A 17,836-nucleotide genomic window follows, 5' to 3' on the forward strand; every position below is an offset into this window, starting at 1 on the left:
TATCTAATGTAGTGAAAGTGACAATCACTGGGCGTTCCTTAGTCATTACGGGATTGGCGTACATAGGTAGAGGTTCCCCATTCAAGACCCACATCTTTTAAGAAAATCAAATAATTTAGAAAGAAAATATCTCACTTTGGAGAACCCAGCTTGTTTTCAGATTAAAGAGGTTGTCCACTACTTTTTCATTGATGATCCATCCTCAGGATAGGTCATCAATGTCTGATCGGCCAGGTTCTGACACCTGGCACCTCATCCAATCCGCCGGCCGGAAGTCCTCAGTTCTTCTGCTCCTTCTTCTGGTAGTGGCCGCGGCTTGGTACTGCACATCCATCTCCTATTCAAATCAATAGGGGGCGTGTGAACTTCTTCTATAAAGTACAGTGACACGCCCCCAGTGCACTTCCAACCTGATTTCTATATGATTTCTGCACTAGATTTCTCATGACTGGCACATCAGCTCTGTAGAAAAGTATAATAATTTTTCTATGATTACTCTTTCATTATGTAAAAAAATTGCTAAAAATTCCATTTAATTGAGGAAACAGTCTAATAAAAAATAGGTGGCCCTAAGTGGGCAACTCCTTTAAATGTGATCCAATTTGTAGACTTTCCAGATATACTCAGTAGCCCATTGATGAATAGCAGGGAAGTCACTGTTTCCCGGGCCTCCTTGCTGAACATCTGGACATTTCCCAACTCCATTAATTATCCTACATTAAAGTATGGCTATTTAAGTAATCTCAAAATATTTTCTAAAGACTAACTTACTTGTAACCCATCTTTTAAGGTACACAATTAGTATTTACCCTCTTTCAATTGATTTATTTAAATTGTATAGATAAATTATTCCATTGGCAACTTCTGGCTCAAATTGGAATTTTCCATGTATAATTTAAAGTGTTAACATAATTTTGCTTTTTTTTATTAATCTAAGGTATTTCTTTACTTATAATAATGAATATATTTCTGTTGTGTTTATTATTCATCATAGTCATCAATGTTTGTATAGGGGTAATCCTCAAGGTCAGATCCACCCCCGGGACTGATGACGATCATCAAAAAAAGAACTTTGCCCGTTCTGATGTTCATCAGGTTTCCTTAGGGTTTGACTCTGTCTATTAAGCATTTATGACTTATCCTAAAAAAATTGTCACAGAAAACCCTTTAATCAAAACAAGATCTTTAAACGGAATCTGTCAGTAGGATGAACCCTCCTAAGCCGTCTATATGGGCATGTAGGTCATAGAAAGATGAATAAAATGATACCTTGATATCTGCGATCCCATGTTTTATTCCAGAGAAATTTCATTTTTTCTTAATATGTAAATGAGTTGTTAAGATCTATGGGCCGGACATAGATCTCCCTGAGAATCAAGTTTTCATGTGTCTCTCTCATCGTCAGTAGTATACAGACAGTCTACATTCTGTGAGTAAATGTGCCATAGAGGCAACTGCAAGGTACTATAAGTATCACAACGGTTTCTCAGAGTGATTGATTTCCAAAAACCCTGGGGAGAAGTTTTGGGATTTCCTCCATGCATTATAATATTAACATGATTATATATAAGGCAATTGCTAATTTTTGGGTTCTGCCTACGCTCAGATCTAACAGAAAAGGTATTTTCTAAGTTACTGTGTGCATAATTTTCCTGTCAATTCTCTATAATGAAGTGTCCTGTAGATGCCAATACCTCGGAAAGATGGAAGACGATAACTTCACAATCTATGACATGACTTCTAAATGTTCCACAAGGTGCAGATGTCTCAGCAACTGGTCGGTGAATACTAATCTGACTTTGTTTTATCTACTCAAGGTCAATGTTAAACTCCTGTCGATGCAGAAGCTGTCATGTATTGACTTTTTTTTTATCAAGGAGAATTACATTTTACTAGGGTGAAGCTAGTGGATCATGGTGGGGCATGTCCCTGGGTTCTGAAAGCTAAGGGACAGTAACAAGTCACTCCACTTTGGCCAGGCTATTTAAAAGGGCATTTCAAGCTCAGACCTTTATTGCTAGGACCTTTATCTATTTAGACAATGAGTCCTGCCTTGTGCCACCAGGAATAGAGAGGCTTCGAGTGCATGCCATTCTCCATTTTTTAGGGGGAAGTTCAGAGAATTGTTGGGCTAGCTTGGCAATTTTCTGAACTAACAATATACAGAGCCACATGTGTGCAGCCATCTCTCCATTCCTCGTGTTGCAAGATGTCCCTTTTTTGAGACAGGTGTTGACTCCAACATTGGTATCCCATCCATTAAACAGATGGGGAAACTCTTTTAAATTTTATTCTGGGGTCACAAACTGAATGTTAGCCTCAGATGAAGGTGTAACTACATGGAATAGATAAGTAAAATGTTATATATATGTAAATTATGTGTGCACTTGCTCTTAGGCTATATGGGTGTCGTAGAAGGGGCTAAAAGAAGAGCTTTTCTGGAGGACACAGCCTGTCCATGAATTACATGCTATACAGCATATGGTCACATTACATTATCCACCTGATCGATGAGGATTAAGGGGCATTCGACTAAGATTGGCTGGATCCAAGAAGGACCAGACAATTGTTTAATATGTATGGTGGCCTCTTGACTCTTCTCTGACATATGATGTCAAGGAGAGAAGGATTAACCATTGGAATCTCAACATCCGATCCTGTTGTTCGGCAGGGAGTTAAGCTTCTGCCACTCTTCTCTCTCGGAAAGTTCCCATATGGGGAAGCCAAGAGAGATAGATGTCTGCCGGACCACCCTTATCTGATATGTATGGGGACATTTAGAGTAGCTAGACCCACACCAGCCTCACCCCCTTTAATGGATCATTGCTCGGATGCTAACATAACGCCCAACCTCTTGGTCGAGCTATGAACTTTTGACCACTGCAGTCCCACATGGATGAGAATAATTTAAGACCTGCATTATATCAAACCCCATCGATTCTTCATTTTTATCATGTGTGCTGTACAGTAATGAAATGTGTCACACATAATATATAAGCTGATTTTTCCATAGCGGTGTTTTTAATAAAACAACAATTCAGATGATAACCATAAATAAGATGTGGCCTTGACTTCAAAGTACGATGCTAAGTACATAGTATTTATTGCTCCAGATCCCCGCTCGTTGAATCATTGCGTAACTCTTCCCTCTTTCGATCGGGAATTGTTAATTGCACATATTTGCTATAGGCATGGACCTAGTTCAAAGAATGTGTTCATCCCTCCCTGATCACATCACCACATATGTAAGCTGTTTACCCAAGAATTACAAAAAAAATAATAAATACTAACAAAACATGGAAACTAATCGCACAGGCATCTAATACAGTGAAATATTAAGAAATGACCATCTGGAACAATACACAGGAATCTCCATATTACATCCACGGCCCCGTTTTACAGATTTTTTTTATAGTACGAACAGTACATTTAGTGTTTTTTTTATTTAAGCCTTAAAAAAACTCTCTAATATGTTGGCCAGTGACAATCTTTTAGGTGGATAGCAAGAAGTGGCCATAAGCCCCACCGCTTTCCTAATGGAATCTATACCTCCTAACCAGCATTACTACAGCTTTTCACACTTTCGTGCAGTCCCTCCTTTCTGCTTCTTGCTTGTGTCATTGTTTTTTAGGTATTCCCCGGTCTCATCTTGATTATGCCGCAGGCTATATTATTTTCTTTTGCCCCCACTTTCTGAAAACTACTGTAAAATGCTGCTATTTTTGAAAACTTTTTATATTCTTTATTTATCAAAAGCAGCAATTACAATCATTGTTTAAATCTGAAAAACCAATGCATTCAAGTGGCAAGACCACTCTTACTCATGAGGTAGCATGGGTAACAGAGTGGTGTGATCGCTTAAAATACATTAGTGTACCATGACTAACAGTGGTCTATCCACTTATAACATGTTTCAATACCATGAGTAAGAGTGGTCTTTCCATTTGTAACACAGTGGAATAATGAGTAAGAATGGTCTACCCACTTAAAACGCGTTAGTGTACCATGAGTATGAGTGGTCTTTCCACTTAAAACGAGTTAGTACACCATGGGTAAGAGTCGTTTATCCACTCATAACACATTGGAATACCATAAAAGTGGTCTATCCACATAAAACGTGTTAGTGTACCATGACTAAGAGTGGTCTACCCACTTAAAACATGTTAGTGTGCTATGAACAACCGTGGTCTATCCACCTAAAACGTGTTAGTGTACCATGAGTAAGGGTGGTCTCTACACTTAAAATGCATTAGTGTATCATGAGTAAGAGTGGTCTATGCACTTGAAACTTATGAGGGTGTCACGGACGTGGTTTGTGGAACGACTGTGCCACGGACCACGGAGAGCCTGGAGGCGCATGACTAAGCGAACACTGGACTGTTCACAGGAGCCTCTGATGGTGAGGTTACACTTGGCTCCCGATGAACGCAAGGTGCCACTCAAGGACAGACCAATGGACGCGCAGCAGCTGGACCCAGTAGGACAGACTGGATGATGCAGCAGGCAGACTTTGTATCAGAGTGCAGCAGGCAGAGTTTGCACCAGAGTGCAGTGGTCAGGATCTGCACCAGAGTGCAGCGGGCAGGATCTGCACCAGAGTGCAGGAGGCAGGATCCGCACCAGAGTGCAGCAGGCAGGATCTGCACCAGAGTGCAGCAGGCAAGCAGGCAGGCTCTGCACCAGAGTGCAGCAAGGACTGGTACGCAACCTTACACATCTTAGACTGCAGAACAGGAAGGTTGCTCAGGCACCTCCCCTTTGGGGAGGAAGCAATATATACATAATGCCCCACAGCCATTGGCTGGGGAGGAAATAGCAAGTACATACGCTGGCCCTTTAACCCCTTTACCCCCGAGGGTGGTTTGCACGTTAATGACCGGGCCAATTTTTACAATTCTGACCACTGTCACTTTATGAGGTAATTACTCTGGAACGCTTCAATGGATCCCCCTTATTCTGAGATTGTTTTTTCGTGACATATTGTACTTCATGATTGTGGTAAAATTTCTTTGATATCACTTGCGTTTATTTGTGAAAAAAATGGAAATTTGGCGAAAATTTTGAAAATTTTGCAATTTTCAAAATTTTAATTTTTATGCCCTTAAATCAGAGAGATATGTCACTCAAAAGAGTTAATAAATAACATTTCCCACATGTCTACTTTACATCAGCACAATTTTGGAACCACAATTTTTTTTTGTTAGGGAGCTATAAGGGTTAAAAGTTGACCAGCGATTTCTCATTTTTCCAACAAAATTTACAAAACCATTTTTTTAGGGACAACAGCACATTTGAAGTCACTTTGAGAGGTCTTTATGACAGAAAATACCCAAAAGTGACACCATTCTAAAAACTGCACCCCTCAAGGTGCTCAAAACCACATTCAAGAACTTTATTAACCCTTCAGGTGCTTCACAGGAATTTTTGGAATGTGGAAGAAAAAAATGAACATTTAACTTTTTTCACAAAAATTTTACTTTAGACTCAATTTTTTTTATTTTCACAGGAGTAACAGGAAAAAATGGACCCCAAAATGTGTTGTGCAATTTCCCTTGGGCACGCAGATACCCCATATGTGGGGAAAAAACACCGTTTGGGCGCACGGCAGGGCTCGGAAGGGAAGGAGCGCCATTTGACTTTTTGATTGTAAAATTTGCTTGAATAATTAGCGGACGCCATGTTGCGTTTGGAGAGCCCCTGTGTGCCTAAACATTGGAGCTCCCCCACAAGTGACCCCATTTTGGAAACTAGACCCCCCAAGGCACCTATCTAGATGCATAGTGAACACTTGAAACCCCCAGGTGCTTCACAAATTGATTCGTAAAAATAAAAAAGTGAAAAAAAAAACACTTTTTCATTTTTATGAATCAATTTGTGAAGCACCTGGGAGTTCCAAGTGCTCACTATGCATCTAGATAGGTGCCTTGGGGGGGTCTAGATTCCAAAATGGGGTCACTTGTGGGGCAGCTCCAATGTTTGGGCACACAGGGACTCTTCAAATGCAACATGGGATCCGCTAACAAATTGTCGGCTCAAATTGTTAGCGGACACCATGTTGCGTTTGGAGAGCCCCTGTGTGCCCAAACATTGGAGCTCCCCCACAAGTGACCCCATTTTGGAAACTAGACCCCCCAAGGCACCTATCTGGATGCATAGTGAGCACTTGGAACCCCCAGGTGCTTCACAAATTGATTCATAAAAATGAAAAAGTGAAAAAAAACAACACTTTTTCATTTTTATGAATCAATTTGTGAAGCACCTGGGGGTTCCAAGTGCTCACTATGCATCTAGATAGGTGCCTTGGGGGGTCTAGTTTCCAAAATGGGGTCACTTGTGGGGGAGCTCCAATGTTTGGGCACACAGGGACTCTTCAAATGCAACATGGTATCCGCTAACAAATTGTCGGCTCAAATTGTTAGTGGACACCATGTTGCGTTTGGAGAGCCCCTGTGTGCCCAAACATTGGAGCTCCCCCACAAGTGACCCCCTTTTGGAAACTAGACCCCCCCAAGGCACCTATCTAGATGCATAGTGAGCACTTGGAACCCCCAGGTGCTTCACAAATTGATTCATAAAAATGAAAAAGTGTTTTTTTTTTCACTTTTTCATTTTTACGAATCAATTTGTGAAGCACCTGGGGGTTCCAAGTGCTCACTATGCATCTAGATAGGTGCCTTGTGGGGTCTAGTTTCCAAAATGGGGTCACTTGAGGGGGAGCTCCAATGTTTAGGCACGCAGGGGCACTCCAAACGCAACATGGCGTCCGCTAACAATTTGAGCCGATTTTCCATTCAATTTGTTAGCGGACACCATGTCGCGTTTGGAGAGCCCCTGATGTGCCTAAACAGTGGAGCTCCCCCACAAGTGACCCCATTTTGGAAACTATACCCCTCAAGGATTTTATTAAGGTGTATAGTGAACATTTTGAACCCAGAGGTACGACACAGAATTTGATAACATTAGGTCATCATATTGAATAAGTTGTCATTAGTCTTGAGCGTAAGTGCTCGCTACTTGAGTTTGCATCGGGTACTCAGGTATGCACCATGTACAGCGTGTGCTCGAGTGACATGCTCGAGTCCCTGCTCCGCATGTTTCACGGTTATTAGACACCCAAAAAAAAACATGCGGGGATCGCTCGTGCATGGCAGGCAATCCCCGTAAAGTTTTTTTGGCCGCGTAGCATATGAGGCGGAGACTCGAGCATGTCACTCAAATACCCACGATACTCAATGCATACCCGAGCATCCGATGCAAACTCAATTAGCGAGCACTTGCGCTCAATACTAGTCGCCATATCGTCATCTTTTTTTCTTACTTTTGAAAAAAATCCCAACCCCATCACAACCCTAACCCCAAACCCAGCCCTAACCCTAGCCCAACCCTAACCCGAGAGTTTATTTTTTACGCCGTTCCTCGTGCGGTATAAGTGATTAGACGAACTTATTCTTCGGGTCGGTGTGATTACAGCGATACCAGAATCATATCGGGTTTTTATGATTGACAGCTGTCACACACTAAAAGACGCATTTTTTGTAAAATCTAGTTTTTGCATCGCCATATTTTGAGAGCTATAATTTTTCCAGATTTTGGCAGACAGTCATGTGATGGCTTGTTTTTTGCGGGATGAGTTGACGTTGTTATTGGTGCCATTTTCAGGCACGTGACATTTTTTGATCGCTTTCTATTCCGATTTTTGGGAGGCAGAATAAACAAAAACCAACAATTCAGGAATTGTTTTTTTTTATTCTGTTCCACGTGTGGTAAAATTGATAAGGTAGCTTTATTCTTCGGGTCAGTACGTTTACAGCGGTACCACATTTATATCGTTTTTCTATGTTTTGCACTTTTACACAATAAAAGCAATTTTATAGAAAAAATTATTTTTTAGCATAGCTTTATTCTGAGAGCTATAACTTTTTTATTTTTCGGCTGATGGAGCTGTATGGCAGCTTGTTTTTTGCGGAACGAGATGACGTTTTCAGCGGTACCATTTTTATTTATTTTTGTCTTTTTGATCGCGTGTTATTCCATTTTTTGTTTGCAAGTATGGTGATAAAGCATTGTTTTTTGCTTTGTTTTTTATTTTATTTTTTTACCGTGTTCACTGAAGGGGTTAACTAGTGGGACAGTTTTATAGGTCAGGTTGTTCCGGACGCGGCGATACCAAATATGTGTACTTTTATTGTTTTTTTTTTGTTTTTATAATAATATTTATTGATGGGTACATTATATTTTTATTTTTGGTGGATTATATTTTTTATTTTTTTAAAATATTTTAGCAAATTTTTTTTTTTTTTTTTTCACTTTTTTACTTTGTCCCACTATGGGACTTTCACTTTTTTTTCTCTGATCGCCTGCATGGCACAGGAATGCAGCACCATCCCTGAGCCATGCAGGCTGTCAGCGCTGGACAGGGAGAAGATTGTTTGGAGATGCACTGCGCATGTCCAAAAAATCTTCCTGCTGTCTGGTGACCCGGATGTTGTCATGACGACATTGGGTCGTCATGGCAACATCATGGAAGCCGGGGCAGACATCGCTGGAGGCCGGAAGAGGAGGTGAGTATCGGCGATCACCTCCCCTTGCCACCGCACTGCTGCGATCGACTGCGATCGACTTCGATCGCAGCATTGCGGGGGTTAATGTGCTGGGAGCGGTGCATGACGATCGCGCCCGCACAGCCTGTGTGCGGGCGAAATCGCCAGGGCGTACTAATACGTATCTGGTCCATAAGTCCCAGGGCACAGATATGTACTAATACGCCCTTGGTCGTAAAGGGGTTAAGAGGGCGGGATCGCACGTGCGCGTGCCCTAAGGACATGGCTGGAAACCCTGCTAGAATCAGGCAGAGCATGGGGAAGGGAAGAACCAACCACAGCGCGGGTGAGTGAAGTGACACGCCGGAGACTTTGCTTGTCAGAGCAGGGATCCGGCGTGGTGCTAACAGTACCCCCCCCTTTACGCCCATCCTCTTCAGGCCATCAAGGAAGTTATGGAGGAGAATCGGAGCCTGAATGTTCTCCTTAGGCTCCCAGGATCTCTCTTTGGGACCAAATCCCTTCCAGTCGACAAGGAAGAAGGTCTGGCCTCTCACCTTCTTCATGGCCAAGATGTTCTCCACCTCAAAAACATCATCTGAGGCGCTTGGCATGGGTGTGGTACTTGGATCCTTGAAGAAAGAGCTCAGGAGGACTGGCTTCAACAGAGATATATGGAAAGAATTCAGAATCCATAATGAAGGAGGCAACTTCAGTTTATAGGAGACCTCGTTGACCTTTAGCACTTCGAAAGGCCCGATAAAACGAGGACCCAACTTGTAAGAGGGAACCTTCAGCCGAACGTACCTGGACGAGAGCCATAATTTGTCGCCAGGGCGGTTGCACTGAGGGTCCAGGTGCCTCTTGTCTGCATGTCTCTTCATACGGGCGGAGGAAGCTTCTATAGTGGCTTTGGTGTCCTCCCACAACTTTACAAAATCCTTGGAGAGGATATGTGCCTCAGGAACATCAGAAGGAATCGTCACTGGGAAGGGAACCTTGGGTTGCCGACGAAACACAATGTAGAAAGGAGACTCTCCCGAGGCTTCACCAACGTGACTGTTGTACGAGAACTCAGCCCAGGGAAGTAATTTCACCCAATCATTGTGGTGGGTATTGATGAAGTGTCGCAGGTAGTTGCCCAGGACCTGATTGACAAGCTCCACTTGCCCATTGGACTGATGGTGATAGGCCGAGGAGAAGTCCAGGACGATATCCAGATGTTTACAGAGAGCTTGCCAGAATCTGAAGTGAACTGCGAACCTCGATCGGACACTATGTGAAGAGGAAATCCGTGCAGGCGGAAAATATATTTGATGAAGCTGTCAGCCAGTTCAGTACAAGACAGAAGAGCAGACAACGGGGTAAAATGCGCCATTTTGGAGAAGCGATCCACGACTATCCAGATGATGGTGCAACCCTCGGATACTGGCAAATCTATAGTGACGTCCATTGCTATGTGCTCCCATGGACCAGATGGCATGGGTAACGGCAGGAGAGAACCAGTAGGAAGTCGTCTGGGGACTTTATTGCGGGCACAAATCGGACAGGCAGTCACGTAAGTGACTCGCCCCCTGGGCCATGTTTGCGCACGTGTGTGGGGTACCCGGAACCAGGTCTCTGGGGGGGTTGTAGTCTCCGTGGCGGTGACCCGGTCCCGTGGCTCAGGGTGGTCAAACCAGTGGCAGTCTTTTATGGGTTTTAGGTTAATTGTCCGACTACGCCACCCGTGGATCGCCGCTGCAAGGCAGACCACTGGGGCTGATGGTGTATGCAGCTGAGGTAGTGTGACTCCCCACAGGAAGAGTGCAGCCCCAGGGCAGAGAATGTGGATGATGGATGTGATGGTGCGCGGGCGTCCCAGCACTAGTAGTGCTGGTGTGGCGATGAAGCACAGAAACGTGGGGTTGCAGTTCAAGTTCTTTATTCACAGTTCTTTATGTCCCAAGTCATTCCGCGGGCAATGACTGCCCAAGCCGTGCTGCGTCCACCAGGCAGGGGGCTCGGTCAACCCCCAGGCAATTCCAGAGTGTGTCACAGGACTCCCTTCTATTCCTTTCTCTGGTCGTGCCCCACCAGTGACACTACATCTGTCCAGCTCCCGCGGGCCTTCTCTTGGGAGGGCTTCGTGCTCACCTCCCTGACCCTATGTGGTATGCCTTTCTAGTAGGTGTAGTGAGGGGTCGCACCAAGATATGATCGCGACCGCCGGTCCTTGGCTGAGGATTAGTTGCCCCCACCAACTTGGGATCCGGTACCCTGTTCTGCCAACCCGTCACCCGCAATCTCCTGGGCCTTTGGGGTTCCTTCTGCCTTCGTGTCTCTGGGCCTCTCTTGGTGTTCTGTTCCTTTCTTCCTTTCCTTTCTGTTCCTTTCAGTTTCTGTCCTCTCTGCTGGCTCTGGCCTCACAGGCCTGCCTCTGGAGCAGAGCTCCACAGAGGCCCTGCTCTGTCACTTCCTCTCTCAGACTGAACACTGTTCTAAGATGGTGCCCACCTCTTATACCTCCCTCTCTGTGTATGAGCCCAGGTGACTTGCAACCAATGGGCTCCTACATATGCCCAGAAACCCAACCCCTATCTGTTCCTACATCACTGGGTTTTCCTCCCCCTCCCCACTCCAGCCAGGGACAGATTCTGTCTTGCCTGCATTTCTGTCTAATGGGAGCACCGTTGAACTGTCCCTCGGAAATGGGGTGTGTGTGATGCATGCAGCTAAACGAGCCCTGGTCCACACACCATCCTTACCCGGGAGTGGGACATCACACCTCTGGTTTGAGGTGCAATACCCCTGTAGCAGCCGAACCCTCGGGGCGCTACATAAGCATAGATCTCCCTCCTCATGGATGGCCACCAGTAGTGGCAAAAAATCATTTGTAGCATCTTCCTTTGTCCCGCATGACCAGCCACCTTGGACAAGTGGCCCCATGACAAAACTCGCTCCTTCTCGGACTCAGCCACAAGGGTTTTTCCTGGGGGAATTCGCGACAGGCTGACTGGAGCGACAGTAACCATCTTGGACGGTTCGATGATAAATTGAGGATCCTCCTCTTGGTCCCCGGACAGAAATGAGCAAGAGAGGGCATAAGCTCTGTGACATTCTTGTCACCGGACCTGAAATGTAATAAAAACTTAAAGCAGGCAAAAAACAAAGACCACCTGGCCTGGCGTACATTAAGTCTCTGGGCGGACTGGCGGTAAGCCAGGTTTTTATGGTCCATGTAGATGACCACTGGATAGACTGCGCCCTCCAGCAGGTATCGCCACTCTTCCAAAGCCATCTTAATGGCAAGTAACTCCCGGTCACTGATGGAGTGGTTACGCTCTGGAGCGGAGAAGGCCTTAGAGAAGAAAAAGCAGGACAATCGGAGATCCGAGGAAGATTTTTGAGTGAGCACACCTCCAGCCCCTAACGAGGATGCGTCCACCTCTAGGAAGAACTGTTTGTTTAAATCCGGATGATGCAGAACGGGAGAGGTGGAGAAGGACCGTTTAAGAGAGCGGAAGGCTTCTTCAGCCTCAGAGGACCAGTTCTTTGGATCAGCTCCTTTTCGAGTCATGGCAGAGAGAGGAGCGGTCAGAGTGGAGAAGTGAGGAATGAATTGTTGATAATAGTTAGCAAAGCCAAGGAATCTCTGTATTGCTTTGACTCCAACGGGCAGCGGCCATTTAAGGATGGAAGAGACTTTCTCTGGATCCATCCTGAGCCTGGTATCTAAGATAATGTAACCCAAGAAGGGAAAGGCGGACTGTTCAAAAACGCATTTCTCATACTTGGCATAGAGTCGATTCTCCCTAAGACGCTGAAGAACTTGCTGAACTGCTCGTCTGTGGGGGGCCAGATCCGGGGAAAATACCAAAATATCGTCCAGATACACAACAACGCAGGAATAAGGCAGGTCCCAGAAGATATCATTGACAAACTTTTGAAAAACTGCCAGTGCATTACTGAGACCGAAGGGCATCACTTGGTACTTATAATGTCCGTCCCTGGTGTTGAAGGCCGTCTTCCACTCGTCTCCCCGGCGAATGCGGATTAGATTGTAGGCGCCTCTTAAATCTAATTTGGTGAAGATCCTGCCATCCCTTAATCGGTCAAACAACTCAGGTATCAGTGGGATATGGTATTTATTTTTCACTGTGATCTGGTTGAGACCCCGATAGTCTATACAGGGTCGGAGCGATCCGTCCTTTTTAACGAAGAAAAACTTGGCCCCAGCAGGAGAGGAAGACTTCTGAATGAACACCCTGGTCAAATTCTCCTGAATGTAGTCCGACATAGCTTGAGTCTCAGCTGGGGACAGAGGGTAAATTCGGCCTCTAGGGGTTGTAGATCCGGGAATCAAGTTGATAGGGCAGTCATACGGCCTGTGAGGAGGCAAAGTCTCTGTTTCCATTTTGTCGAATACATCAGCAAAAGACCAATAGGCAGGTGGCAAACCGGGCAGCGATGCTGGAGAAGACGGAGCCTTAGCCGGACTTACTGGAGCCAGACAATTCTCATGACAGGAATGTCCCAGGCAGAGCACCTCTCCAGTCCTCCAGTCCAACACAAGTTTGTGCTGTCGTAGCCATGGTAGGCCTAAGAGAAAGGCGTGAGACATGTGGGAAAGAACATGGAAGACTATCTTCTCAGTATGAAGCATCCCAATATGGACCTCAAGCAGCTCAGTAGGCAGATGAACCGTCTCCCGAAGAGTTCTCCCATCGACAGATGTTATAGCCAGAGGGTTTTGGAGAGGACGAACTGGGATTTGGAAGTGATCCACTACAGCCTGGAGGATAAGATTTCCTGCTGCCCTGGAATCCAAATAAGCTGTCTCAATAAACTGGGATTCACCGGTTATCACGGCCACAGTAAGAGTCAGGGATAGAGAGTTGTCTTTTCTGTCTAGGGAGGCCTCTCCTAGACCCTGGAGTTTTCCAGCTTCACCGGACAGGCGCGAATGAAGTGGCCCACGTCTCCACAATACAGGCACTGGCCTTTAGCGTGGCAATCCCTCTGTCACTGACTGGCGAGGGCAAAGCGATCGACCTGCATGGGTTCCGATGAGGCCTCGACAGGGGAGGGCGGAGGAACAAGCAGTCTTTGAAAGGACGGAGCTAGGTGCCGCAATCCTCTTTCACGTGCCATCTCACGGGCATGCTCTTGTAAACTAAGGTCTATACGGATGGCGAGAGAGATCAGGTCATCGAATTTAGTTGGTAGGTCTTGACCAGCTAGCTCATCCTTAATGTTTCCGGAAAGCCCCTCCCAGAATGTAGCCACCAAAGCTTAATTATTCCATCCAAGTTTGGATGCCAAAGTATGGAAGCGTACTGCATATTATCCTACAGATGAGTTGGACTGACGTAAATGGAGAAGAGTGGAAGCTGAAGAGGTGGTTCGCCCGGGTTCATCGAATACTTTGCGAAAAGCCTCCAAGAATACCGGCAAATTGGAGATGATCGGGTCCTCTCTCTCCCATAATGGGTTCAACCACGCCAGGGCCTCACATCCAAGGTGCAACATAAGGAAGGCTACCTTTGTTCGGTCCGACGGGAAGTGATGAGGAAGTAGTTCAAAATGTAGCCGGCACTGATTGATGAACCCGCGGCAGAGCTTCGGATTGCCGTCAAAGCGTGGTGGAGCTGCGAGTCAGGGACCTGAAGCTCGAACTAAGCAAACAGACTGAGAAGTTTCTGGAGAAGACACGGCTGCTTGAATGTGAGGATACTCTGGAGAGATGTTTAAGGCCTCCAACTTGGTAGTCAGGGACTGCAACTGCATTGACAACTTCTCCTGCATGCTTTTCTGTCAGCAGAGCTCTTGGTACATGGTCTGTTCAGGCGGGATCCGGGATCCAGCGGGGTCCATGGCCTGAGCAAACTGTCACGGACGTGGTTTGTGGAACCATTGTGCCACGGACCGCAGAGAGCCATGACTAAGCAAGCACCGGACTGTTCACTAGAGCCTCTGATGGTGAGGTTAGACTTGGCTACAGATGAACACCAGGTGCCACTCCAGGACAGACTAATGGACGCTCAGCAGCTGGACCCTGTAGGACAGACTGGATGGTGCAGCAGGCAGACTTTGTATCAGAGTGCAGCAGGCAGAATCTGCACCAGAGTGCAGCGGGCAGGATCTGCACCAAAGTGCAGCAGGCAGAATCTGCACCAGAGTGCAGCAGGCAGGATGTGCACCAGAGTGCAGCAGGCAAGATCTGCACCAGAGTGCAGCAAGCAAATAAGCAGGCTCTGCACCAGAGTGCAGCAAGGACTGGTACTCAACCTTACACAACTTAGACTGCAGAAGAGGAAGGTTGCTCAGGCACCTCCCCAGTGGGGAGGAAGCAATATATACATAATGCCCCACAGCCATTGGCTGGGGAGGAAATAGCAAGTGCACGCGCTGGCCCTTTAAGAGGGTGGGATCGCACGTGCGTTTGCCCCAAGGACATGGCTGGAAGCCCTGCTAGAAGCAGGCAGAGCATGGGGAAGGGAAGCACCAACCGCAGTGCGGGTGAGTGAAGTGACACGCCAGAGACCCTGCCAGAGCAATTATCCGGCGTGGTGCTAACAGAGGGTACCATGACTAAGAGTGGTCTATCAACTTCGAAATGTAGAAAATAGGTGGTCCACCACCAGAATATATAAAATCCAAAAATGTATTCGATTAACATTAAAAAGAAAAAAGTAAAAAACCACACATGAAGTCAGAACATATAGGACCTTATGCATTTCGGACATTAGTGTCTTGTCTCATAGAGTGGTCTACCCACTTGTGTCACGTTGGAATACCATGAGTAAGAGTGATCTATCCACTTGTAACACGAAATAACACGAGTAAGAGTGGTCTACCCACTTGAAGCGTGTTAGAGTACAAGAAGTAGGAGGGGTCTATCCACTTGTAACATGGTGTAGCATAAGTAAGACTGGTCTATCCACTTGAAATGAGGTTAGTACACCATGTGTAAGAGTGGTGTATCCACTTAAAATGCATTACTGTACCATGAATGAGAGTGGTTTATCCACTTGTAACATGTTGGAAAACCATGAGCAAGAGTGGTTGAACCACTTGTAACAAGTTTCACCATGAAGAAAAAGTGGTCTTTCTACTTGAAATGCGTTATTTTCTAGGATTTTAACAATATTTGTCATGTGCTGCTTAAGATAAATAAAGAAGATAGAGATTTTAAGATGAATCTTAGAGTTCTGGTTCCAATATACTAAATTACTTCCATTGCTGACTTGGGTAGCCAGCCTTGCTGATTACCGTGCACCTTCGAAAACTGATGAATTTCACTGTCTGTGAATGGTCAGCTGATTACTTTTCCTATTTATAAACTCATCAAAACTGCATAATTTTCTGTGATTTATGGAAAATCGGGCAAAAAAAGAATCACTAATTGTACATGCTCAATATCATAGGCAATATCAGTGAGCATGAGGAGCCCATGAACCTTTCCCTGGCTCCCCAGTTGGCCTTCTTTGAACCATGTTGTTTTTTCTAAGTGTTGCATACCAGAAAGACCCCATAAGCGCAACCATTTTGGAGATGCACTACCCAGTTACATAACCATCAGAATTTTACCTTTGTTGATGTTGCTTAGATCCTTAAATGTTCCCATTGTTTTGCTTTTAATACATGAAGAAGTGACTGTCCATCCGCTGCTTGGCAACTTGGCAGGCGCCTTTTGTCATGAGATAATCAATTACCTGGCTGTAATATTATGGCTGGTTGTGTCATGTACACACTTCTCAGAATGTGACATGGGGTGCACTTGCAAAGGTTAATTTATCTCCTCTCACTCAATCCAATACTCAACCTCTGTTCTAGGCTATACAGTGAGCATAAAACCCACCCCGACACAGATCGCACATCCCGATTTATTAACCTGCTGCCGCCACTCATCAAACACACGGGGTGATGAGTCCCCAAAATATGTTTCTGTCAGACAATCAAAAAGTCCCACACTCTCTGAAAGCTATGAATTCTTTAGAGCATACAAGGGCCAAACTTAAAGATTTTAAGCTTTAATATAAAAATATACAGTGCATATAATAAAAGATATAAAAAATAAAAATAAAATGACACACAAATATGCAAAACAGTTGTAAAATAAAAAGGGAGAAATAACAGAAATACCTGAACGCTTCCATCTACAGTTATCTTCTGTTTCCTTGAGGGAAGGAAAAGTGAATTATGGATCGCATCAGCCTCCTAGGCCGCACTCACATGTGAATCACTACTTTTTGTGCCACACAGCTTTTTATAGTCCTGACCATAGGCTTATATTTCCAGGATGACTCGGATTGGCCTATTTAAAAGTTGCTGTGTGTGAATGGACTATGGACTAAGTTGTGGCATTTCAAATATCCTGTGTCTCCTTCCCCTCCTCTCTATGCAAACAATAGGAAATATTATTTCCTAGTTACAAACCATCTGCTAGCTCTTTGAAGTTAAGCGCCCAGGCCGAGCTGCCATGTTTGACACCTGTGGTCTGAGTTCCTGCAATAAGAGTAGGCAGATGTTATCTCCTTTGGGTAGAGACAATATGTGGATGCAGCCTTAGTTAGTTGTTTTACTGGCGTTATAGTTTTCCTTACAATTATATACTTCCTTTATAGGTTGGAATTAGCTTATTAGTAATTTCCAATAGTATGTCCTGTAGTCTAGCACACACAGTATGTACTGCAGGTACTTTGATCAATTTAGAGCTGAGTTATAAAGATTATTGTGCTCTGGGTCACAAACTTTTGACTAGTAATCACCATTGCTGAGACGACTGCACCTTTACCTCTGATGTAATATTGTTCATTGTGAATACCTTATACTCTAGTGCAGCCTGTGACTGACCCTTTCTCTTCCATCCAGCTCGCTGAAGACCAGGGAATGGTTCTGATGACAACCGTTGCAATGCCTGTATTCAGTAAAGAGAATGAAACAGTAAGTATGAGGATAGCTGTGGGAATCTTTGGTTTGGTTTTTCAAAGAAATGTTTAAACAGAAAGATTGATGTTGAAGATGCTCCAAAGAATTCTCCAGACCACCGTGCAAGTCCTATAGATTTTCAGTGGCACAGTAGGACTCATGTTTGACCATCACTTCGTTCAGTTGGAGAAATCGGAAACCCATTTATCGTACTTAGTGAGACCCCAGGCTATCATACAATTATCACCTACCATTGATAGTTTCCAAAGCAGTGCAGAGAGACAGAATCAGGAGTCCTGTTCCTCTCTGAAAAGTCAATTTGCATATTTAATTTTCCATGTAAACATTGCATGGCCTATAAGTCTCCTTACACTGTCATATTT

At 44.9% G+C, this 17,836-nt stretch overlaps 1 protein-coding gene across 3 annotated transcripts in view; it reads left to right on the top strand.

The window, feature by feature from the left end:
• The window catches only part of CACNA2D3 (calcium voltage-gated channel auxiliary subunit alpha2delta 3), a 1,591,404-nt gene that overhangs the window by 1,074,688 nt on the left and 498,880 nt on the right, over nt 1-17,836 (top strand). For all 3 annotated transcript variants that reach the window (XM_073644583.1, XM_073644584.1, XM_073644585.1), the window contains one exon: nt 17,397-17,468. In XM_073644583.1, the coding sequence (XP_073500684.1) occupies nt 17,397-17,468 (72 nt within the window). The remainder of the gene's footprint in view (nt 1-17,396; nt 17,469-17,836) is intronic.

The sequence above is a fragment of the Phyllobates terribilis genome, unplaced genomic scaffold (assembly GCF_046119375.1).
Source record: "Phyllobates terribilis strain yellow unplaced genomic scaffold, ASM4611937v1 Scaffold_8__6_contigs__length_399053987, whole genome shotgun sequence".
NCBI lineage: Eukaryota > Metazoa > Chordata > Amphibia > Anura > Dendrobatidae > Phyllobates > Phyllobates terribilis.